Below are 26,856 nucleotides of genomic sequence, written 5' to 3' on the forward strand. Positions count from 1 at the left end.
GACAGACAGACAGACAGACAGACAGACAGACAGACAGACAGACAGACAGACAGACAGACAGACAGACAGACAGACAGACAGACAGACAGACAGACAGACAGACAGACAGACAGACAGACAGACAGACAGAGAGAGAGAGAGAGAGAGAGAGAGAGAGAGAGAGAGAGAGAGAGGAGATTATAAGCAGAATGAAATATGGAAAAATAGTGAGAGAATAAGAGGGTGAAGAAGAAAAAGAAGGGTATCTAAAAACAGAGAAAGATGCAGAGAGAGAAACCAAGAGAGAATGAGGGTAGAAGGAGGGATGAAGATAACAGAAAGGAGTGAGAAAGAGAGAGAGCTCAATATGAGAGCTGACTAGCGGCGGCTGTCTAGGCGAGCCAGCGCTTTGCGCCGTGTGATAATTTATTAGTCTTTCCTGCCAGCTCACCTACTCGCCCGCCTCCCCTCACCTCTGCCTCCGACCACTAACGAGAGACGACAGTGGTGAACACGGCCGAACACCAGGATGTGATTATTAGAGATTGAGGGGAAAAATGTCAAGCTATCTGCTCACACACACTCTCTCACATACCCCCCCCCCCCTCTCTCACACAGTTCCTCCCTCCCTCCCTCTCACACACACACACACGTCTGCCTGCTGTCTGTCACTTCACCAAGGGATGCCACCCACTCAGAGCAGCTGCAGTCCTCCACCTGCACACCTGAGCAATCTCATCCCTTTGTTTCTCCCCCTCTCTCTCCCTCCATTTCTTTCTTTCACTCCACTGTCTTTTTCACTGTCCCTCAATACATATTTGGCTGAAGTCTTATGGTTTACGTCATTTTCTTTATTGAGGTCCCTCTCTGGCTTTAGATTATTACTGAGACACACCAGAGGTTCAGTATCTCAGGGATACTATTGGCACTTCAGTCTTCATACAGCTTGTGCAAAACACTCAAAAAATAGACTTGCGTATAAACGGAATGACTCATGAATGAATGTGTGAATATGGAGGGAAGGAAAGCCTATGAGGGAGAGTGAGAGAAAGAGCATGCGAGAGAAAGAGGATCAATCAAAGGCAGTCAAACAAATCGATCGTATGATAGAATGTACAAACAATCCCTCACACCCTTATCAAATGCCCATTCCAAACACATTAGAGCTCTCGCCTCTCTTGCGCCATTTCATTTTACATTTTAGTCATTTAGCAGACACTCTTATCCAGAGCGACTTACAGTTAGTGAGTGCATACATTTTCATACTGGCCCCCCGTGGGAATCGAACCCACAATGCTGCCGTTGCAAGCGCCATGCTCTACCAACTGAGCTACACGGGGCCTATTAATGCAGGGTTGCCAGATCAATAGCTGGGAGAGCCTAATCAATGGGTCTCTATACAGAGCATTGTTCCAGAGAGAGGCATCCAGAAATAGCTGTGATGAGTCTAAGATGACGCTAGGATGCATAGCCAGCGTTTTACAGGCTCATAACCAAATCTGCTATTTTTGTTTGTTTTTGTTTGTGCTGATCATAAAAAGCTTCTGGACATCAGAACAGCAACCACTCACCTCGATCTGGACGAAGACTGTGGTGACGAGTAAATAAACCACCTCTACCCTCTGTTCTATTGTTAAATTTGCAATCGCTGGAGAACAAACTTGACAAGCTTCGTTCGAGACTATCCTATCAACGGGACATTTTGTCAAATACTCCAGCCACCCAAGTCATAGACTGTTCTCTCTGCTACCGCACGGCAAACGGTACCGGAGCGCTAAATCTGGGACCAAAAGGCTCCTGAACAACGTCTACCCCTAAGCAATAAGATTGCTAAATACACTGAACAAAAACATAAACGCAATGTGTTGGTCCCATGCTTCATGAGCTGAAATAAAAGATCCCAGACATTTTCCATGAGCACAAAAAGCTTATTTCTCTCAAATGTTGTGCACACACTTGTTTACATCCCTGTTAGTGAGCATTTCTCCTTTACCAAGAGATAATCCATCCACCTGACAGGTGTGGCATTTCAAGAAGCTGATTAAACAGCATGATCATTAAACAGGTGCACCTTGTGCTGGGGACAATAAAAGGCCACTCTAAAATGTGCAGTTTTGTCACACAACACAATCCCACAGATGTCTCAAGTTTTGAGGGAGCGTACAATTGGCATGCTGACTGCAGGAATGTCCACCAGAGTTGTTGCCAGAGAATTGAATGTTCATTTCTCTACCATAAACTGCCTTTGGCAGTACGTCCAACCGGCCTCACATCCGCAGACCACGTGTATAGCGTTGTGTGGGCGAGCGGTTTGCTGATGTCAACATTGTGAACACAGTGCCCCATGGTGGTGGTGGGGTTATGGTATGGGCAGGCATAAGCTACGGACAACGAACACAATTGCATTTTATCGATGACAATTTGAATGCACTGAGATACCGTGACGAGATCCTGAGGCTCATTGTCGTGCCATTCTTCCGCCACCATCACCTCATGTTTCATGTTTCAGGATCTATGCGAAGGAGATTTGTCGCGCTGCATGAGGCAAATGGTGGTCACACCAGATACTGACTGGTTTTCTGATAGATTTCTTTTAAGGTATCTGTGACCAACGGATTCATATCTGTATTCCCAGTCATGTGAAATCCGTAGATTAGGACCTAATGAATTTATTTCAATTGACTGATTTCCTTATATGAACTGTAACTCAGTAAATTTGAAATTGTTGCATGTTGCGTTTATATTTTTGTTCAGTATAGTTAAATAAATAGCTATTCGGCTATCTGCATTGACCCTTTTTGCACTAACTATTTTTGACTCTATGACACACACTGGACTCTACCCACACACTCACACTGACACTGACACTCCAACACATACACACACTCACACATAACACGTACACACCAGCACACATTCGCCACACACACACTTACACAGTCATCACATACGCTGCTGCTACTGTCTATTATCTATCATTTTGCCTAGTCACTTTACCCCTAACTATATCTACCTCAATTTCCTCGTACCCCTGCACATCAACGAGGTACTGGTACCCCATGTACAGTACCAGTCAAAAGTTTGGACACACCTACTCATTCCAGGATTTGTATTTATTTTTTACTATTTTTTACATTGTAGAACAATAGTGAAGACAGCAAAACTATGAAATAAAACATATGGAATCATGTAGTAACCAAAAAAGCTGATGACAGCTTTGCACACTTTTGGCATTCTCTCAACCACCTTCATGAGGTAGTCATCTGGAATGCATTTCAGTTAACAGGTGTGCCTTGTTAAAAGTTAATTTGTGGAATTTCTTTCCTTCTTAATGTGTTTGAGCCAATCAGTTGTGTTGTGACAAGGTGTGTGGGGGGGGGGGGGGGGGGGGGGGAGATAGCCCTATTTGGTAAAAGACCAAGTCCATATTATGGCAAGAACAGCTCAAATAAGCAAAGAGAAATTACAGTCCATCATTACTTTAAGACATAAAGGTCAGACAATATGGAACATTTCAAGAAGTTTCTTCAAGAGCAGTCGCAAAAACCATCAAGCACTATGATGAAACTGGCTCTCATGAGGACCGCCACAGGAAAGGATGACCCAGAGTTACCTCTGCTGCAGAGGATACGTTCATTAGAGATACCAGCCTCAGAAATTGCAGCCCAAATAAATGCTTCACAGAGTTCAAGTAACAGACAAATCTCACCATCAACTGTTCAGAGGAGACTGCGTGAATCAGGCCTTCATGGTCTAATTGCTCAAAAGAAACCACTACTAACACCAATAAGAAAAAGAGACTTGCTTGGGCCAAGAAACACGAGCAATGGACATTAGACCGGTGTAAATCTGTCCTTTGGTCTGATGAGTCCAAATTTGAGATTTTTGGTTCCAGCCGCCGTGTCTTTGTGAGACGCAGAGTTGGTTAACGGATGATCTCAGCATGTTTGGTTCCCACCGTGAAGCATGGAGGAGGAGGTGTGATGGTGTGGGGGTGTTTTGCTGGTGACAATGTGTGATTTATTTAGAATTCAAGGCACACTTAACCAGCATGGCTACCACAGCATTCTGCAGCGATACGCCATCCTATCTGGTTTGCACAGTGGGACTATCATTTGTTTTTCAACAGGACAATGACACAACACACCTCCAGGCTGTGTTAGGGCTATTTGACCAAGAAGGAGAGTGATGGAGTGCTGCATCAGATGATCTGGCCTCCACAATCACCCGACCTCAACCCAATTGAGATGGTTTGGGATGAGTTGGACCGCAGAGTGAAGGAAAAGCAGCCAACAGCATATGGGGGAACTCCTTCAAGACTGTTGGAAAAGCATTCCTCATGAAGCTGGTTGAGAGAATGTCAAGAGTGTGTAAAGCTCCGATTTTGTTTCAATTATACATTATTAAAGAACCGTATGGATATAGATTTGTCTTATTCTATACGGGTTTGTCCATCAGATCTATGTTATATCCATATCAGGCATATTATACTGCAAGTAGTCAAAATGTCAACTTGTCACATATTATACTCCAAATGTGCAAAGTGTCCACTTCTCACATATGATCATAGGAAGTCGGGTTCCGAACCCGAAAGTCACAGAACCATGTCCAAATGGCATATATAATGTCCAAATGGCATATGAAATGTCAAAATGGCATATGTAAGTATTGAAAGTACTAAAGCAGGATGTTATGTCCATTTGCCATATATGATCACAGGAAGTCGGGTTCCGAATCCAAAAGTCAGTGAACCATGTCCAAATGGCATATATAATGTCCAAATGACATATATAAGTATTGAAAGTACTAAATCAGGATGTTAAGTCCATTTGCCTTATATGATCATAGGAAGTTGGGTTCCGAATCCAAAAGTCAGTGAACCATGTCCAAATGGCCTATATAATGACCAAATGGTATATATCAGTATGTTAAGTCCTGAATCAACCGAGAAGGTCTATTTGTCATGTTTGATCATAGGAAGTCATAGGAAATCAGAATTTCTTGTTGGTGTTCATTTCAGCATGTCCATTTCGTAATGGGAAGTCCTTATTTATATACATTGGCAATGGACACTGTCCAATTGCAATATAACATGTTAAGACTGGCATGTATTATGTGTAATGGACTGTCCAATTAGCAGAGTAAAACAGACATACAGTGAGGGAAAAAAGTATTTGATCCCCTGCTGATTTTGTACGTTTGCCCACTGACAAAGACATGATCAGTCTATCATTTTAATGGTAGGTTTATTTGAACAGTGAGAGACAGAATAACAACAAAAAAATCCAGAAAAACGCATGTCAAAAATGTTATTAATTGATTTGCATTTTAATGAGGGAAATAAGTATTTGACCCCTCTGCAAAACATTACATTTACATTTACGTCATTTAGCAGACGCTCTTATCCAGAGCGACTTACAAATTGGTGCATTCACCTTATAGCCAGTGGGATAACAACTTTACAATATGTTTTTTTTTTTTTTTTTTTTTTTGGGGGGTGGGGTAAGGGGGGGGTAGAAGGATAACTTCATCCTATCCCAGGTATTCCTTAAAGAGGTGTGGTTTCAAGTGTCTCTGGAAGGTGGTGAGTGACTCCGCTGTCCTGGCATCGTGAGGGAGCTTGTTCCACCATTGGGTTGCCAGAGCAGCGAACAGTTTTGACTGGGCTGAGCGGGAACTGTGCTTCCGCAGAGGTAGGGGGGCCAGCAGGCCAGCAGGCCAAAACATGACTTAGTACTTGGTGGCAAAACCCTTGTTGACAATCACAGAGGTCAGACGCTTCTTGTAGTTGGCCACCAGGTTGGCACACATCTCAGGAGGGATTTTGTCCCACTCCTCTTTGCAGATCTTCTCCAAGTCATTAAGGTTTCGAGGCTGACGTTTGGCAACTCGAACCTTCAGCTCCCTCCACAGATTTTCTATGGGATTAAGGTCTGGAGACTGGCTAGGCCACTCCAGGACCTTCATGTGCTTCTTCTTGAGCCACTCCTTTGTTGCCTTGGCCATGTGTTTTGGGTCATTGTCATGCTGGAATACCCATCCACGACCCATTTTCAATGCCCTGGCTGAGGGAAGGAGGTTCTCACCCAAGATTTGATGGTACATGGCCCCGTCCATCGTCCCTTTGATGCGGTGAAGTTGTCCTGTCCCCTTAGCAGAAAAACACCCCCAAAGCATAATGTTTCCACCTCCATGTTTGACTGTGGGGATGGTGTTCTTGGGGTCATAGGCAGCATTTTTCCTCCTCCACTGTCCATTAGCAATATATTACAATGGGCATTTAACATCTGCGGTCAGACCGAGCGAGCTACGGTCAAGTGGCGCACCTTGTCAAACTCGGAACGGCCTAGCAGTGATAGTGGTTCCTCTCCCTTGCTCGTTGGTGTTGATTTCAGCCTGTCTATTTGGTGATGGTAAATCCCTGTTTAAACATATTGGAAATGGACAGTGTCCATTTGCCATATGATATATTGCCAGTGCCAATATGTCCAGTTTTACATATTGGCACTGGCAATATATCATATGGCAAATGGACACTGTCCATTAGCAATATATTACAATGGGCATTTACCATCACAAATTGGACATGCAGTTAAAGGGTTTAAACTAATAAAGTACACTACTGGGACACTCTACTTTACAAATACAATTCAAATGTGCTGTCCTTTGACTGTTTATGATGATTTTAAGCAATGAGATGGCTGACTTGATTGCTGTCCAATTGCAAAATGTTACAATGGCATTTGCCATAAGATATATTGCAAGTTCATACTTCCAGTTTAGGATATGAAGGGGACCATGTACTCTATTTATATTGATATCTGTAGAGCTACCGGTGACCCTGAACACGTGGCAAAAGGAACTTTGCAAATTGCATGCACGGAAGCAGAGTTAGAGCATACCCTGTAAACCAATGTTATCCTAAGGGAGACACACTGTGTCACTCCATCTTAGCTGTGTGAGTTTTTTCTTGGAGGTCTGATTGGAGAACTGACTGATTTACAGTTCATGATGGTTGCCTAATCACACATATGACATTTTGGAAAGATGTGACCTTTTTCACCCCCTCGAAACACCCACTATGACCCCAATTTAAGGCACTTCCGGATGTCACAGGAAGCTGAAAGTAAACATATATATCCTCCTTGGGACACACATTTAAAGAATCCTGAGTTTCAAGTCTGACTGATTTACAGAGGGTTGAATGCATTGTTGTTTAGGGTCAATTTAACCACTTCCGGTTGCTCCAGGAAGCTTAAAATCAACACAGGTATCCTTATAGTGGCCTGATGGGTTGTCGTTGAAGACAGTTTGATATGGCAATCATAACCCACATAGGCATCAGGTTGAATTTAGGGCAGCAGGCAATGTATTCCTATGGGAATAGAAGTCAAGGTCAACTCTAAGATGAAATACACCCTGTTTTCACTGTTAAGGGTTAATTCCACATGGTCAAGGGTAGGCTTGTGCAGATCGGGAGGACCTTGGGAACTGTCCTGTGGTTGAATTGTGTTTCTAGACTCAACGGTTCTGCCGCTGTCACCCGAAGACACCTAAAATGTAGGTCAGGCTTCATTTTGGGCCTTCTTGCACAGTCGCTGCGGTCAGACCGAGAGAGCTACGGCCAAGTGGGGCACCTCGTTGAACTCGGTATGGCCTAGAGACTATAGTGATGCCGTTTGTTTGCCGTTCAGTGATGATTTTAGCCTATCCATTGGTGATGATTGTTTACGAAGCATGTGACAATTCAAATTAGATTGGATTTAATATGCCCCCACACCTCTCAAACCCTCCCTGCCAGGGATTGAGCGCATCAGCATTCCCCTCCTTAGATACACACACACACAGTTGCATCTCCCTCGAAACGTGACTTGATAAATCATTCTCTCTCTCTTTCTCTCTCTCTCTCATTTCACATTCTCTAAGTCCCTCAGCCAATTTCAAGCCATAAGTCCCTCAGCCATGAGATTGTGTTTTGGAGAAGTATACCCCAATTCATCCTTCAAGAGTCTCTATCTGCTAACCATTAGTGGAATACACAAAACTGATCCAAGACCTGCTCTCACAAGCACTTGTATGTGCTGACTGTCCAGCAAAAATAAAATAGGTGAATAGCCAAAAGAAAGAAGGGGGCTATGGAGATTAGCTGATTGTCATCACCCAAGGTCTAGTGTCTGCAGGTCTCATTATTTGAAATCATTCAAAGTATTACAAGTGGGAACACTATCAGCCTTTAAAGCCATTAGAACTGACAAGAAAAGGACTACATCTAATTTACGGGAGGAACTGTAAAACAACATTTCAATTTACATTTCACTGCAGATCGACACTGATAGTGACATATATTCTTTATCAGGTCTAATAAAGTTCTTCACAGCACATTATGTATGGGTGATAATGTAATAGGCAATTCCACGGTAACAAGTGACACTGAGATTTTTCACTTTAAAATGTATTGTATGTCACTCACAGAATGACAGTTTGTGCTGTTTGTGCCATCATTATGTTACCAAACTTTGCATCGGCACTGTTTTTCAAGTAAATGTGTTTTTGTAACATTTGCAGTGGAAATTGTTAAAAGTAGTGCTTGTGCATAGAGTTGTATGGTTTGTTTAACTTTGCAATCATTGATTTTTGAAGACATACATTTTAACGTGAACAATCTGAATCTCAGTGTCACTCTGTTGTTGATGTTTTTTAGAAGAGTTTATTAGCACAGGGTCGCAGATGTAATTGCAGGGTACAGTGCAAATCTTAAGCTCTAACAGTACAGGTAAAAAGGAGAAATGTGTTAAACAATAATACAAATAATAATATATACATATTGGAATTGCTCAATAATATAAATGTAAGCCTGAAATGTAAACCTAAAAATAAACAAAGCATTAGCACAGCCTTCTTTGCAATAATCTTGAGAACAAACTTACTATTCATTAATTAGCTAGGAAGTTGGGATTGAAGTCATTTAATGATTCCTCTGCTTAGAGCCCATTTTTTGGTCAAAAGAGCCTTTACTTCTCCCAGTACTTGTAACAATGGCATGCATTTCAAAATACCCTTCAGATGAATAAGCCCAAATCGTTTACAGTTTACAAATGACTGTAACCACTGATCACACCAACATACGCCAACTAGTTACAGCCATCTCTTACTACTAATTGGGGGCAATGGAAGACCCCCTGGTAAAAGGTAAAGGGGGAGGGAAGACACCCCTGCCTTAGTTGACAGGGCCATGGTGAGGGAGAGCACTCTGATTAAAAAGTCTCATCAGCCCCTGACCATAAAGAGATGTCTTCAAAAGAGACCTGTGATTAGCTGGTGATTAAAGGACAATTGATTCCAATATCCCCACTAGTATACTACTTGGCCATTGGGCGCATTGCATTGTGATTATACAATGTATCCTTGCATGAATAATTGTGTGGTTACCTAGGCAACACCACAAACAATCAAGAAATAGATAACAATAAAAACATAGAGGGCAAAAAAGTGTGTGTTTGTGCATATGGTCCATCGCTCACCTGACAGGCGTTGTACAGCAGCTGGTGCTCAAACTTCTTGATGCCCAGAATCTGCTGGAACATCTCGTACAGTTGCTCCTTGCTTAGGATCATCTCGGACACGGCACTGAGAGGCATCCTCTGGGGCTGGCGCCGCAGGTCCTCATCCCCCCTGTAGATGGTGTCATACTTGGCGATCCAAGAGCTCAGCACTGTCTCTTTGCTCAGGCCATCGATTTTGGGCAAGCTGCGCACCCGCCGCTCAATGTCCTTTTTGAAGACGTCACGGAAGTCGAAGGCCGAGCAGCCGCCACTCTGCACCATCCTGGACACCCGCTCGCTCTTCAGGAACCCCTGTGCAAGTGGAAACCAGGGATCATAAGGACCCGGAAGTAAATGCAAATAATGTAGCACTGCTAAGGTAATGTAGCTAATTAATGCAGTTGGTTACCGTCATTGCACTTTGTTATAGTTCCTGATAAATTTACCAATGACCCTCAATGTGCCATGACCCCAGAGTATAATCTCGGTGCTGCATCTCTGGGAAACAGTTATTTTTTGCATCGCACTGTATGTACAGTAGATACAAACATGAAAATGATCAAGCTTGATATAACATACCGAAAAACGTAATATGGAACCCACGTAAATCAAGAAATTAAACAATAAAACTATGTACAGTGAGGGAAAAAAGTATCCCCTGCTGATTTTGTACGTTTGCCCACTGACAAAGACATGATCAGTCTATCATTTTAATGGTAGGTTTATTTGAATAGTGAGAGACAGAATAACAACAAATAAATCCAGAAAAATGCATGTCAAAAATGTTATGAATTGATTTGCATTTTAATGAGGGAAATAAGTATTTGACCCCTCTGCAAAACATGACTTAGTACTTGGTGGCAAAACCCTTGTTGGCAATCACAGAGGTCAGACGTTTCTTGTAGTTGGCCACCAGGTTTGCACACATCTCAGGAGGGATTTTGTCCCACTCCTCTTTGCAGATCTTCTCCAAGTCATTAAGGTTTCGAGCCTGACGTTTGGCAACTCGAACCTTCAGCTCCCTCCACATATTTTCTATAGGATTAAGGTCTGGAGACTGGCTAGGCCACTCCAGGACCTTAATGTGCTTCTTCTTGAGCCACTCCTTTGTTGCCTTGGCTGTGTGTTTTGGGTCATTGTCATGCTGGAATACCCATCCACGACTCATTTTCAATGCCCTGGATGAGGGAAGGAGGTTCTCACCCAAGATTTGACGGTACATGGCCCTGTCCATCGTCCCTTTGATGCGGTAAAGTTGTCCTGTCCCCTTAGCAGAAAAACACCCCCAAAGCATAATGTTTCCACCTTCATGTTTGACGGTGGGGATGGTGTTCTTGGGGTCATAGGCAGCATTCCTCCTCCTCCAAACATGGCGAGTTGAGATGATGCCAAAGAGCTCGATTTTGGTCTCATCTGACCACAACACTTTCACCCAGTTCTCCTCTGAATCGTTCAGATGTTAATTGGCAAACTTCAGATGGGCCTGTATATGTGCTTTCTTGAGCAGGGGGACCTTGCGGGCGCTGCAGGATTTCAGTCCTTCACGGCGTAGTGTGTTACCAATTATTTTCTTGGTGACTATGGTCCCAGCTGCCTTGAGATCATTGACAAGATCATCCCGTGTAGTTCTGGGCTGATTCCTCACCGTTCTCATGATCATTGCAACTCCACGAGGTGAGATCTTGCATGGAGCCCCAGGCCGAGGGAGATTGACAGTTATTTTGTGTTTCTTCCATTTGCGAATAATCGCGCCAGCTGTTGTCACCTTCTCACCAAGCTGCTTGGCGATGGTCTTGCAGTCCATTCCAGCTTTGTGTAGGTCTACAATCTTGTCCCTGACATCCTTGGAGAGCTCTTTGGTCTTGGCCATGGTGGAGAGTTTGGAATCTGATTGATTGATTGCTTCTGTGGACATGTGTCTTTTTATACAGGTAACAAGCTGAGATTAGGAGCCCTCCCTTTAAGAGTGTGCTCCTAATCTCAGCTCGTTACCTGTATAAAAGACACCTGGGAGCCAGAAATCTTTCTGATTGAGAGGGGGTCAAATACTTATTTCCCTCATTAAAATGCAAATCAATTTTTGACATGCGTTTTTCTGGATTTTCTTTTTGTTATTCTGTTTCTCACTGTTGAAATAAACCTACCATTAAAATTACAGACGGATCATTTCTTTGTCAGTGGGCAAACATACAAAATCAGCAGGGGATCAAATACTTTTTTCCCTCACTGTAGGGACAGCAAATCCCCTTATTGTATGGGACACCTTTAAAATGTGCCTTTAGAGGCCATGCAATTCAGTACTCATCTCGAAAACAAAAGCAATTTAGATCAAAAGACCTTATACTAACAAAGGAAATAGAAAGTCTAACAGAACAGATAGATGGCAATAAAAACTGTAACATAGAGGCTCAGAACAAATTAGAGAAAAAACAAAAAGAAATTGAGAAACTTATTCAAGAAAGATCAAGTGTAATATATTATAATAATAAAGCAAACTGGATGGAATATGGGGAAAATTATGTTTTAATCTTCAACATAGGAATGCTACCAAAAATAATTTAATGAAACTGGTTACAATTGACGGAGTCACCCATGATTCACCAAATGATATTTTGAAGGAGGAAACAAAGTACTTTAAGCATATGTTTTCGTTTCAGTCACCTCCATCTCCTCTAACTGAAGCTAATTGTAGAGATTTTTTTTCTATTGATAATGTAAAATTAACAGCCATTCAGAAAGACTCATGTGAAGGTGAAATTACAGAGGAGGAACTTCTGGATGCAATTAAAGACTTTAAGTCCGGGAAAACTCCAGGGTTGGATGGCATACCAGTCTAGGTATACCAAACCTTTTTTGATATACTAAGAGGACCGTTATTAGCATGTTTTAACCACTCCTATGTAAATGGTAGATTATCTGACACTCAAGAAGAAGGTCTGATCTCATTATTACTGAAACAGGATACAAGTGGAAAATATAAAGATCCAGTCCATTGAAAAAAAAATTGGCCCCTTACACTTCAGTGTTGTGATGCAAAAATTCTAGCAAAATGTATAGCGCATAGAATTAAAAAGGTATTGTCGGATATTATTCATTTTAATCAGACAGGTTTTTTACATGGAAGATACATTGGAGATAATATAAGGCAAGTATTGGAAACAATAGAACACTATGGAAAATCTGGGAAACCAGGCCTGATATTCATAGCAGACTTCGAAAAGGCATTTGGTAAAGTACGACTGGTGTTTATATATAAATGCCTGTAGCATTTCAATTTTGGAGAATCTCTTATAAAAATAGTCAAATTAATGTATAGTAACCCTAGGTGTAAAATAGTAAATCAAGGATATTTCTCAGAAAGTTTTAAACTGTCAAGAGGAGTGAAACAAGGTTGTCCACTATCGGCATATCTATTTATTATGGCCATCGAGATTAGCTATTAAAATCAGATCCAACAATAATATAAGGGGATTAGAAATCCAGGGCTTAAAAACAAAGGTGTCATTGTACGCTGATGATTAATGTTTTCTTTTAAATCCACAACTAGAATCCCTCCATAGCCTCATAGAGGATCTAGATACATTTTCTAACCTCTCTGGATTACAACCAAATTATGACAAATGTACTATATTACGTATTGGATCACAAAAAAATAAAAAATGTACATTACCATGTAGTTTACCAATAAAATGGTCTGATGGTGATGTGGATATACTCGGAATACATATCCCAAAGGAAATAAATGATCTCACTTCAATAAATTTTAATAGAAAGTTAGCAAAAATAGATAAGATCTTGCTACCATGGAAAGGTAAATACCTGTCAATTTGTGGAAAAATCACCCTGATTAACTCTTTAGTATTATCCCAGTTTACCTATTTGCTTATGGTCTTGCCTACGCCTAGCGAACCGTTTTTGAAATTATATGAGAAAAACATATTCAATTTTATTTGGAACGGCAAGCCAGACAAAATTAAACGGGCCTATTTATATAATGAATATGAATTCGGAGGACAGAAATTATTAAATATTAACACATTAGACCTATCACTAAAAGCTTCAGTCATACAAAAGTTATACTTAAATCCGAACTGGTTCTCTAGCAAATTAGTAAGATTGTCTCACCCAATGTTCAAGAATGGCCTTTTTCCCTTTATTCAGATTACAACAACTCACTTTCAGTTATTTGAAAAGGAAATCATCTCCCAAATATCACTATTTCTAAAACAAGCCATAGAAAGTTGGTTGCAATTTCAATTTAATCCTCCAGAAACTACAGAACAAATAATGCAACAAATATTGTGGTTAAACTCAAATATACTAATTGACAAAAAACCTTTTTATATTGACAAAATGTTTAAAAAAGGTATAATCTTCATAAATGATATCATCGGTAGGACTGGTGGAGTTATGTCGCACATGCAGCTAACAAAAACATATGGAAATGTCTGCTCTACCCAAAATTACAATCAAATAATTGCTGCCTTACCGCAAAAATGGAAGAGGAAAGTGGAAGGGGGAGAAAGTAAGGAACTTGTCTGTCGGCCTTGCATTAAAGAACATAATTGGTTAAGGAAAACTGTGATAAATAAAGAAGTATATCATTTTCATTTAAGGACAAAAGGATTGACAGCCGTCCCATAAAGATTGCAAAATAGTTGGGAAGAGATTTTTGACGTACCGATCCCATGGCATAGTGTTTATGAACTGATACGCAAAACGACACCGTATTCAAAACTTCGAATCTTTCAATTTAAATTATTATATAAAATTCTTGCTACCAATAGAATGTTATTTATATGGGGGATACAATCTTCCCAGCTCTGCAGATTTTGCTGCGAAGTGACAGAATCATTCGAGCATTTGTTTTGGTACTGTCCATTTGTAACTTGTTTTTGGACACAGGTCCAGGAATGGCTAAAGGATTGCAATATTTACCTGGAGCTAACCTTGCAGATAGCATTAGTGGGTGATCTGAAAAGTCATAGTCAATCGATCAATAATATAATAATACTTTTAGGAAAAATGTTTATTTTCAATTTACAATCTGTAGAAACAATGAGAATAGAAAGGTTCAGAACTTTTGTAAGACATCACAGTACAGTTGAAATATATATGGCAAATAGAAATCCTATATGGATGGTGTTAAGAGATAGATGGGAGGTGTTGAATGGAATTGAAGGATGGGTCTAATAACAACTAACAACAAATAATAACAAGATAACTAATAATGTAAGCATACTGTGTCCATAATAAGTATATAGGTTGTAGGTTGGGAGCTTTTGTGAAAGAGCACAGTTAGAAAGATATGGCATATAGAAGCAAACCGGATGGACATCATGAAAATTATCGGAGAGGTTGAGAGTAGAAGAAGTTCAGGAGCAAAAACAAACAAAATATAATTATTGTAAAATTGACTGTGTCCATAAAATGTAGATAGTAAGTATAAGCTGGAAGTAGAGGCCTAAGTATTGTTGTTCACTAGTTTACTCCAAGTAGGGAAAGGGTGGTGGGGTTGGAAAGTAATAAAGGGGATTATTATAATTTTTTTTAAGGATATGTATATGTATGTATGTGTGTATGTATGTGTGTATATATATATATATATATATATATATATATATATATATATATATATATATGTATATATATATATATATATATATATATATATATATATAAAACATAGGGGATTGGAAGTGATGCAGACAATTACATTGATGGAAGTTACAATCTATCTGCAATATTAAGCTGATCTACCCCCCCAAAAAAACAAACAAAAAACAACCTTAGCATCAAATGGAAGCTAGCCATTTTAGGGGCGAAGGTGAGGTGGGTGAGCTCTTGCCTCATAGTAGCTGCGCACGGCGTTGCAGAAGGCCTCGTCCGCCACGATCTGTGTGTCCCCATTCAGGAAGGCCTGGAAATGATCCTTTACTGCCTGCAGCTGCTGCTTATTCAGCTGAGAGAGAGAGAGAGAGAGAGAGAGAGAGAGAGAGCGAGAGAGAGAGAGAGAGCGAGAGAGAGAGAGAGAGAGAGAGAGAGAGAGAGAGAGAGAGAGAGAGAGAGAGAGAGAGAGAGAGAGAGAGAGAGAGTAACAGTGTTGTTATAAACTGACATAAGCTGTCATTACTGGCTATTATAACACCCTTATGTAGACCTTATGGTAGAGACTTCAAATAAGCCCAATAGTAGCTTACATTCATTCAGAAAGGAAAATAGTAGTCTAGAGTAGTTCTACTCTGTGACAAAAGCTTGAAATGGTTTTGAACGGAAATACATTATTTTGTATTTTCTGCAGTTTCCCTTTTAGTCATGGTAGAGGCTTGGGGTGCTTGACAACCAATTTAACAGAGTATTGATGGAATGATGCATCTACTTCTATATCATGGCAATAAGTGGGATAAAGTATTTCCCAGAAGAAATCATTGCCAGCATAGAACCCCCAAAGCCCTGTTAGGCAACCATTTCAAAAACGCCACCAGTCCTTATCATTCTTGTTAGGAGATTCTCTAATGATTACTATTGGTGTCCTAAGGCAATGCTTTTGTTTTCATAAGCAAAAATATAATACAGCTTTCTCTCTTTCTCTGCCATTGCATATGTATGAGGGCAGAGGCAGTATGTCTTCTTCCCATTGACAGTTGCACTGTGTCTGCGAGCTACAAAAACAAATCAAATTCATATTGCTGTTTCTCCTGACACAATGTGGACAGCGACTTATCTCCCGCCTCCAGCCCCAGTGTGGGAGCCTTGTTCCAAAATTGGTTTTCCCCAACTTAATCAACTTGTTGTTAGGCCTACTGCTGCTAGGTAGATCTCTCTGCTCTCCCCCTCCCCTCTGTCTGTCCTTGATTGCAGGAGTGAAGTCTGGTGTGCGGGAGTCAGGGTTCCAGCTGCAGCTCATTCACCATAATCACCTCAGCCTTAAAGACCCGGTCAAACTTGCCACTCATCGTCAGATCATAGTCAAGACTACCATATTATTGGAACCTGACTCCTGCCTCCGCTTCACTCCTGCCACCACCATCCTGCTTACCGCTACCGGACCTTCCTTTTGGACTCACCACGGACACTAGGACGTTACGGTACCACTCCTGCTCTGAACCTGGATCTGTTATCCTCCCTATAAACCTGGACTTGCTCTTCCCCTATTATTGGAAACCTGGACAAATTGAACTGTAAATAAACCTGTTAAACCTTCTCTGGCTCGGTGTAGTTGTCTGCATTTGGGTTCAAATCCAGTTGAATCATGACAGTATGATCTGACCAACATGAACCCAGCAGACAGTAGCTCGGATACCACCCCAGAGTGCACTCAGATTCGGACTGCCATAGCCAATCAGGGCATTTTACTTGGCCAACATGATACTTTGTTTAAGACTATTTCTGAGAACAGTCAGGTGCTGCTTAATCAGGTTCAATTACTCACCAATCAAGTGTCTGCCCTTACTACTCAAGTTAATAATGCACCCCTCGTGCATGGCATACCAACTGCTCCTTCTCCTGCTCCACCTGTTTTTCCTGCCCCTCCAGCCCAGATCAGAGAGCCTTTTGTTCCTGCTCCAGAGCGCTATGACGGGAACATGGGAACCTGTGGTGATTTCTTGACTCAATGCTCGTTGGTGTTTGAACAACAGCCCCTCACCTACGCCTCCGAAAGAGTCCGTATTGCCTACCTTATCAACTCTACTAGCGGTTCCGCTCGTTCCTGGGGATCCGCGGTCTGGGAGAGCCAGTCGGACATTTGCAATGCTTTCGTTGCCTTCACCACTGAGATGAGGAAGGTTATTCGACCACCCCGTACGGGGCAAGGAGGCTGCTAAACGTTTGTTTTCTCTTCGGCAGGGGTCTCGCAGTGTGGCGGAGATGGCAGTGGAGTTTCGAACTTTAGCGGCAGTGAGTGGTTGGAATGACGAGGCATTACAAGGAGTGTTCATTAATGCTTTGGCTGAGACCTTGAAGGATGAATTGGTGTCATATGATGAATCGCCTACGCTGGATAATCTTATTTCACTCACCATCAGGTTGGATAATCGGATTCGGGAGCGCCGCCGGGAGAGGAGTGGTAGTTCCAAGCAACCTGTCTGTCGTCAACCAACTCCTCCCCGCCTCTTCCCTACGGAGAGGGCCAAGTCTTCCCGAGTCGATACTAGGAGCACTGAACCCGAAGCCATGGAGGTGGGTCGCGCACGGTTGTCCTCAGAGGAGCGGGCACGTCGTATTCAGGCTCGGGCCTGCCTGTATTGTGGAGAGGCTGGTCATTTCGTTCCTTCCTGCCCAGTTCGTCCGGGAAAAGGGCCGGCTCATCATTAATGGGAGAAGTTTTGGTGAGCCGAGCAGCGGATTCTTCCTCTTCTCCCCGCATTCTGCTCCAGGCATCCCTCCAGTGGCAGTCCCAGAATTTCCCTGTTAGTGCGCTGGTTGACTCTGGTGCCGATGAAAGCTTTTTGGATCGAGAGTTGGCTCAACAAATGGAGTTAGAGACTGTACCTATGGACCGTCCGCTGCAGGCTAAGGGTCTAAATGGACAATTGTTGACCCGTATTACTCATCAGACTGTGCCTGTTTGTCTCAGAGTGTCGGGTAATCATCAGGAGAACATTCAGTTTCACATAATTGACTGCCCACAGACCCCCCTGGTCCTTGGTATCCCCTGGCTCATACGACACAACCCACACATTGATTGGGTGACAGGTAAAATTGTTTCATGGAGCACATTTTGTCATGTGAATTGTTTGTGTTCTGCTCAGACCCCTGCCAGCACTGTGCCTCAACCTCCACTGGAGTCCATGGATCTCTCTGCTGTCCCTGACGTGTATCATGACCTGGCATCCGTTTTCTGCAAACACAGAGCTACTTCTCTTCCTCCTCACCGGCCTTACGACTGCGCCATTGACCTCCAGCCAGGAGCCCCTCTCCCTAGCAGTCGCCTGTACAATCTCTCCCGCCCGGAGACGGAGGCTATGGAGAACTACATTCGGGACTCCTTGGCGGCAGGTATTATTCATCCTTCCTCGTCACCTGTAGGAGCGGGATTCTTTTTTGTTGGAAAGAAGGATAAGACCCTCAGACCCTGTATTGATTTCCGTGGACTTAACAACATCACCATTAAGAACAAATATTCTCTGCCGTTAATTAATTCTGCTTTTCCCTTCCTTCATGGTGCAACTATCTTTACCAAACTGGATCTACGAAATGCGTATCACCTGGTGCGCATTCGTAAAGGTGATGAATGGAAGACTGCCTTCAACACACCCTTGGGACATTTTGAGTATCTGGTGATGCCTTTTGGGTTGTCCAATGCCCCTTCTGTTTTTCAGGCACTAGTGAATGATGTCCTTCGGGACATGTTGAATCGGTTTGTTTTTGTCTATCTGGATGATATCCTGATTTTCTCAGAGTCCTCCCAGGAACATGAACTGCATGTGCGCCAGGTGTTGCAAAGATTGTTGGAGAACAAACTATTTGTGAAGATGGAGAAATTTGAATTTCATGTGTCTGAGACCTCTTTTTTGGGTTACATAATAGCTCAGGGGGAGTTGCGGATGGACCCAGCTAAGATCTCTGCTGTCACGGACTGGCCAGCCCCCTCCACCCGCAAACAACTTCAACGATTCTTGGGGTTTGCGAACTTCTACAGGAGGTTCATCAAGGACTACAGCCGCATTGCGGCGCCACTCACTGCTCTCACCTCCATCTCACGACTGTTCGCTTGGAATGAAGGGGCCGAATCAGCGTTCGAAGAACTGAAACATCGCTTCGCCTCGGCTCCCATTCTGATGCAGCCGGACCCCGACCGCCAGTTTGTCGTGGAGGTGGATGCATCCGACACTGGGGTAGGTGCGGTGTTGTCACAACGTTCTCCTGAAGATAACAAACTGCATCCCTGTGCTTTTCTTTCACGGAAACTTTCTCAGGCAGAGAGGAATTATGATGTTGGCAATCGTGAACTGCTCGCCGTTAAGCTGGCTCTCGAGGAGTGGCGGCATTGGTTGGAGGGGGCGGAACAACCCTTCATCGTTTGGACGGATCATAAGAATCTGGCATACATCCAGTCAGCGAAGCAGCTCAACCCCCGTCAAGCCAGGTGGGCACTATTTTTTGGGAGATTCAATTTTTCTCTGTCTTACCGTCCTGGGTCACGCAACGTCAAGCCTGACGCCCTGTCTCGTGTTCATTCGGCTGTTGATACTGGTAGTAACCCTGAACCCATCTTGCCTCCTACCTGCAGTATTGCGGCCATCACATGTGACATCGAGGGGATTGTTAGACAGGCTCAACATCATCAAGCTGACCCTGGGAGGGGTCCTCCTAACCGGTTGTTTGTCCCTGAGGCTGTTCGCTCCCAGGTACTTCAGTGGGCTCACTCGTCTCCCCTTACCTGTCACCCTGGAGTTACGCAGACCCTTGACTTTGTGCGACGGACGTTCTGGTGGCCCAGGATGGAGGCGGACACTCGAGCCTTCATTGCTGCTTGTACGGTATGTGCACGAAGTAAAAACTCCACCCAGGCCAGCGCTGGTCATCTACGACCTCTGCCAATACCCAGCCGGCCCTGGTCGCACATTGCTATGGATTTTGTCACTGGACTTCCCCCCTCGTCTGGAAAGACTGTCATTCTTACTGTGATTGATCGTTTTTCTAAGTTCGCTCATTTTTTGGCCCTACCTAAACTGCCCACGGCCAGAGAGACAGCTGATATTTTGGTTGAACATGTGTTCCGCTCTCATGGTCTACCCTCTGTTATTGTCTCTGACAGGGGTCCCCAGTTTGTCTCCCAGGTATGGAAGGCGTTCTGTAAAGCTTTGGGCATCACATCCAGCCTGTCCTCGGGATATCACCCCCAGACCAACGGGCAAGCCGAGAGAGCGAACCAGGAGATGGAGACCGCTCTCCGCTGTGTCACAGGGTCTAACCCTGGGTCATGGAGCTCCATGCTTCCCTGGGTGGAATATGCTCATAACACCTTGACTAACGCTTCCTCTGGTTTGTCTCCCTTTCTGTGTGCTCTGGGTTATCAACCTCCCCTGTTCCCTTCTCAAGAGAGGGAACTGGCGGTACCCTCGGTGCAGTCCCACATGCGCCGCTGCTTCACGGTCTGGAGGAAGGCCAGGGTAGCTCTGTCCCGAGCTTCGTCGTACATGCAGAGGCAAGCCAACCGTCACCGGACACAGGCTCCCAGTTACTCTCCTGGTCAAGAGGTATGGCTTAAGTCACGTGATCTTCCATTGAAAGTGGAGTCTAAGAAGATGGCGCCGCGTTTTATAGGACCGTTCAAGATACTGTCTATTGTTAACCCCTGCGCGGTTAAGCTACAGCTTCCTGCCTCCCTACGGGTTCATTCCACCTTTCATGTTTCCCAGATTAAGCCTGTGTCGGTTAGCCCTCTGTGCCCGCCCTCTCGTCCCCCTCCTCCGCCCAGGATCGTGGGTGGGGGTCCTGTCTACACTGTCCGGCGACTTCTGGATGTTCGCCGCCGGGGTCGTGGTTTCCAGTACCTGGTGGATTGGGAGGGTTATGGTCCTGAGGAACGTTCCTGGGTGACCAGGAGCTTCATTGTGGATCCTGCTCTGGTCCGTGAATTTCATAGGTTACATCCCGATAAACCCTGTCGGCCGCCAGGTGGCGTCCGTAGAGGGGGGGGTACTGTTAGGCCTACTGCTGATAGGTAGCTCTCTCTGCTCTCCCCCTCCCCTCTGTCTGTCCTTGATTGCAGGAGTGAAGTCTGGTGTGCGGGAGTCAGGGTTCCAGCTGCAGCTCATTCACCATAATCACCTCAGCCTTAAAGACCCGGTCAAACTTGCCACTCATCGTCAGATCATAGTCAAGACTACCATATTATTGGAACCTGACTCCTGCCTCCGCTTCACTCCTGCCACCACCATCCTGCTTTCCACTACCGGACCTTCCTTTTGGACTCACCACGGACACTAGGACGTTACGGTACCACTCCTGCTCTGAACCTGGATCTGTTACCCTCCCTGTAAACCTGGACTTGCTCTTCCCCTATTATTGGAAACCTGGACAAATGGAAAACTTTGTAAATAAACCTGTTAAACCTTCTCTGGCTCGGTGTAGTTGTCTGCATTTGGGTTCAAATCCAGTTGAATCATGACACTTGTGTGTTTAGCCTTTCAACTGTGTGGATACTAGCGAGCTGGAGGAATGCAGATGTTCAAGTGGTCATTGTTATTCCTCGTCTTTCCAACGGTTTAGCTCCTAGTCTTATCTCCTCATGTTCAATAGGAATGCTCTGACAAAAGTCGGTCAGCTGAAATGATAGCACTGCAATGAAAAGGGACAATTTTGTGAGCAAGTAGACTGTGATAGCCTCTTTGTTTGGGGATGGTAATGTGTGAAAATCAAGACAATGTTTATCCGCCTAGCCTCATAGCTCTTTGTAAAGTGTGTGTTTGTGTGTGTGTCTGTGAGAGAGAGAGAAAAAGAGTGTGTGTGTGCATGCCCGAAAAAGTACTTGCCATAGGTGGCCTCTAGAAAAGTTTGAAGCAAAGCACTGCAACTTGAGTCTAACACGGGGTGACAAAGCCCTGGAGCAAGGTGCGCTGACATTGTCTTCATTGGTACCTCTCTACCAAACAGCCTCTCTTCATTGAGAAATAAGAGTCTGACAGAACAGGTACATCCAATCAAGCCACAGAGTTCTAAACCAAACGGATACTGTATATCCAGTTCCCTGGACAAAGCCTCAGAGAGGTACAGACATAAATTGAGCTGAAACTCGACAGGCAGCTTTCACATAACATAGATCAGTCTTCTCTTGATGTCACCTCCATTTCAGGGCGGGACACATTTGTCAGTGGGAACCGTTATCGATGCATCACCTGTCAAAAGGGCTTAACTGTGAAGAGTTACACAAACAAGCATAATAACAGTATAATATTTAGGAGCCATGATCCGTTATGAACGCTCATAGCAAGGCTCATAATTCATTATAATGCATTCAATGCATTATACAGGTGGTAGATAAATAGTGTTACAGATTACTTGACTAGGAGAAGGTTTAACAATGTTTCTTTAAGGTGATGCAATGCCAGGGTGGGAGTGTATTTTCCAATGGAGTGTACAGTGTTAATCTTCACTGAACCTGAGAGTGTGTGTAGAGTGGGGTGGGAGGTGTGCACTGAGGTTTCAGTCTTTGTGTGTGTGTGTGTGCATGTGTGTGTGTGAATGTACTCTAATCACAAAGTCTTCCTCTCCTCTCTCCTCAGAAGCTCCATGGATCATTCAGAACAATTAAGAGCCTGTTTGGCAACCAGCAATTCCCTCAGGATAGCAGATCAATAGACACAGCCAGGTGTGTGAGTCAGCTCAATGCCAGTCACTAATGCATTGCCCAGTGGTCCTTTCCCTTTCCATGCTGAAAATACTAAGTTTTGTGTGTGTGTGTGTGTGTGTGTGTGTGTGCGCGTGTGCGTGTGTGTGTGTGACAGAGTGAGGCTAATCTCCTGGACATTAAGGCACTTATTTCAACATGTTTTTCCATGGTTGAAAGGACATACCTGCAAGAACCATGATTTAGCAACAGATATAACAACCTTTCCCTGTGTCACCTTGGGCATGCATTTATTCCCTCTTAGCAGAGCTCCATGTCGCCAAAACACAGTTGCATCTGGCCTGCCTCTCTCAAGACAGTATTTAGCCATATGACGCCACTGGTTTGATGCTTCTTTCCATAAATGGAATATGCTACACCGGGGGTGGGTAAACCTTTTGGCTCAAGGGCCACATTGAGTTTTTGAAACCAAGTGAAGGGCCACATACTATATGAGTGACAAAACATGTGATGCCTTTATTCATTTTCACATTGACACGCAACTACTAGTGTACTGTAGGTGTACATATGCTTGCAGAACAATTCTACTCTTGTACCATCTCTACCCTTGTTTTTTGTGAACACATTTCTCACACATTTTTCACACAATTGATATAATTTATAACATCACAGACACGGTCAAACACACACACAGATCCTGCATCTCTACCCTTGTAAAGTACAATCAAACTTACAGTCACAATATGCAAACTTAAAAATAGATATACAGTGCTGCTTGAAAGTATGTGAACCCTACAGGGTTGGTCATTATTTTGCTATAAAATATTAAAATAAACATAAAATCTAAACCCCAATTCGTAATATAGACATTCCAAGTAAATGACTTTATTTAACAAAAGTGGTTTATTTAACAGAAACTCAGATTTGATGTGTGCAAAAATATGTGAACCCCTTCAGTCAATAGCTTGTGGCACCTCCATTAGCAGTGATAACTTGGACTAATCGTCTCCTATAGCCCGTAATCAGTCTCCGACATCTGTTTTGAGGGATTTTTGCCCACTCCTTACAGAGCTCAGCCAATTGAGTGAGGTTTGAGGGGTGTCTGGCATGAACTGCCCGCTTCAGGTCCTGCCACATCATCTCGATTGGATTTAGGTCAGGACTTTGACTTGGCCAATCCAAAACACAAATCTTCTTTCTCCTGAGCCATTCTTTGGTAGATTTGCTTGCATGCTTTGGGTCGTTGTCTTGTTGACTGATGTGCTCTCACTACCCTCATCCTGATGTCTTCTGAGCTCTCCTTTCCTCTCGGCATGGTGTGCTTTGCATTCACCTGGATGGGTAACCCCAAACTGACAAGGTTTCTTATCTCTATTTATCAGAGTCCTGCCCAAACTCTTTCCTAACGATCTCTCCTTTGATTGGTTCATTTGGTAGCTAAATATTTACCCACCTGATTCTACTTACCTTCTTGATTTAACCAATGCAACTTGGGGTTCACTTATTTTTGCACCTGCATGAATTCCTTTTTAACATTGTTTTTCTACGAGACGCATGATTTCCTCTACACCAACATATGGTATTGGTAAATATAAACCTGTTATGTCAGAGCAAAAATACTGATTAAATGAAGATTTCATGGTAAAAAAAGAGGTTCACATACTTTCAAGCAGCATTGTATATTATATGACTGGAGACATGTAAAATGTAACAGCAGATGTGTAAAAATAAACGTCAGTTTCATTTGGAATGTTCTGTTTTTGAAAGCATATTAAGGAACAATTCTCATCTCCATTGTGAGCCATATTTACAGTTATCCAATCACCTCAGCCCAAATCTGACTGATTAGTTATTACCTGTATCCAAGTGCATTACTGGATAATTCTCACTGCAAAACCATGACCATGAAAAAGCGTAATCCTTGCCTACCCCAGTCACAGTTATTCGAGTCTTAATGTGAACAATGGGTCTGGTCACCTCTCTTTGATGTAGAGATTCTCAGAACAGCTGACAAGTGGTCATTTTTAAATTTGACCTGTGATGGGATTTGTTGTAATTCATGACTGAGAACGTTTGTTCACACACATATGTGGACCCGAATAAAACAAGCATCCTTTGGGCGTGCTTTTTAATGTTTGGAAACTTTGTTTCATTCAGTGAGCCATAGAACTGGTCTATTGTTGCTGTTTTGTACTTCTTCTTCAAAGCACTGTCACATTGGATGTCGATGAACTCCAATTGTGTGTCTGGTGGTTCTTTCTCACTGTCGAAAGACAGGGGGCATGATACAAGCTCCAGTTCAGTCTCAATCTTGGTGAAGTCTGAGAAGCGGCGGTAAAATTCAGCATACAGGTTGATCAAAGTGCTACTGTATGTGTCAGTGCGGCACTGCGATGTGGGCGCGTTCAGTGCGGCCAGTGTCGGAAAATGAGCGAGAGACCAGCTGCTCATTTGTCTGGAGAACAACATAAGTTTGGCCTTGAATGCTTTCACGTTGGAATACAGTTAATGCACAAAAACACAATTTCCCTGCAGTTTCACATATAGATTGTTCAGATGCCCTAATATGTCCACACCGAAAGCAAAGTCGCCCAGCCAGTCTGTGTCCTTCAACTCGGATAAATCGTCAGCTTTACCAACCGTATCAAGGAACATACCCATCTCCCCTCTCAGTTCCCACACACAGCTAAATACTTTCCCCAGGCCTGGCCAGCGAACATTTGAATGGTACAACAAGTCCTGGTGCTCTGCCTCTGTCATTGAGCAGCTGAATGAACTGACGATGGCTAAGCCCTTGCCCGTATAAAGATGACAAGTTTTACAACCACTTTGACAACATTTTCCAGCTTTAACACACTTTTATACAGGGCTTCCTGATGAATAATACAGATAATAAATATTCCCATCATTGATTCCATCGCAAGAAGTTCCGCTCTTATTTCAAAGTTCTCATTTAGTCCTCTGACAAAAATAAAAGTTGAGCAGTGTCTCTGATGTCAGTACTCTCATCCAGTGCTATAGAAAAAAGATCGAAGCAATCTGCTTTTTTCTTCAACTCGGAGATTAGCTCTTCACCTATCACTTCCACGCGCCTGGTGATGGTTCTGCGTGATAAGCTAATTTTCTCGAATTGGCTTTTACTCTCAGGACAAAGTATACCAGCAGTCTCCACCATACACTCTTTCACAAACTCCCCTTCAGCAAAAGGCTTGCTATGCTTAGCGATTTTATGTGCCACTACGTATCTTGCCTTAGTTACGGAGTCTTGAGTAGAGCACCGTTTTGTAAATGTATTTTGTTGGGCTTTTAAGCTTGTGGCAAGTTTTGAGGCCTTCCTTGTCTTTTCCTGAGAGGACAGATTGCTAGCGTAGCTAGCATGCTTGTTTGAAAAATGACGATTGAGATTATATTCCTTAAAAACGGCAACACTTTCTTGGCATATCAGACATACCGCCTTACGTCCAATATTAGTAAAAAAGTATTTTGCTGTCCATTCTTCTTTAAACACACGACATTCAGAGTTCTCATTTTCGTAGCACAAATTTTTCACGTGAAAAGTCGTCAAGCAATGAAGTGGCTATGATGACTGAGCACATTCTGAATCTGACTGTAGGCCCAAATGCGCGCTGCCAGGCTACAGCGCCATCTATTGGAGATTGTTTGTATATCATGGAATGAGTCATTTTAGGCCAAAAATCGTAACTCATATATAATAATATTTAATACATGTAAAAAAATATATCTCGGGCCAGATTGAAGTGCCCGGCGGACCGTCCTTTGCTCCCCCTTGTGCTACACACTCCTTCTGAGAGCCATTAGGAGAGGCAATAGAGTGCTCACTTGTGACATCATCAGCGGACGCCAGAAGCAGTTTTCACTGTGGAGAGGGCTCAGTGCCATCCCTTTCATTATCTCTCCATTTATCACACTTTCCCCTTGTCTCTCACAGCCTTGCTCCATCTCAGTCTGTTGTACATTTCAGTGTACGAAAGCTATTTATAGATCTTTCTATCCATACATTTTTCTCACCCTTTCTTC

General features: G+C 43.2%; 1 protein-coding gene across 2 annotated transcripts in view; it reads right to left on the bottom strand.

Moving 5' to 3' along the window:
* Positions 1–26,856, bottom strand: part of LOC311134700 (calcium-dependent secretion activator 2-like) — a 239,946-nt gene that overhangs the window by 164,936 nt on the left and 48,154 nt on the right. For both annotated transcript variants that reach the window (XM_084168466.1, XM_084168465.1), the window contains exons 2-3: positions 15,370–15,483; positions 9,501–9,833 (exon numbers count right to left, since the gene is read on the bottom strand). In XM_084168466.1, the coding sequence (XP_084024592.1) occupies positions 9,501–9,833; positions 15,370–15,483 (447 nt within the window). The remainder of the gene's footprint in view (positions 1–9,500; positions 9,834–15,369; positions 15,484–26,856) is intronic.

The sequence above is a fragment of the Coregonus lavaretus genome (assembly GCF_964263955.1).
Source record: "Coregonus lavaretus genome assembly, chromosome: 9".
Classification (NCBI taxonomy): Eukaryota; Metazoa; Chordata; class Actinopteri; order Salmoniformes; family Salmonidae; genus Coregonus; species Coregonus lavaretus.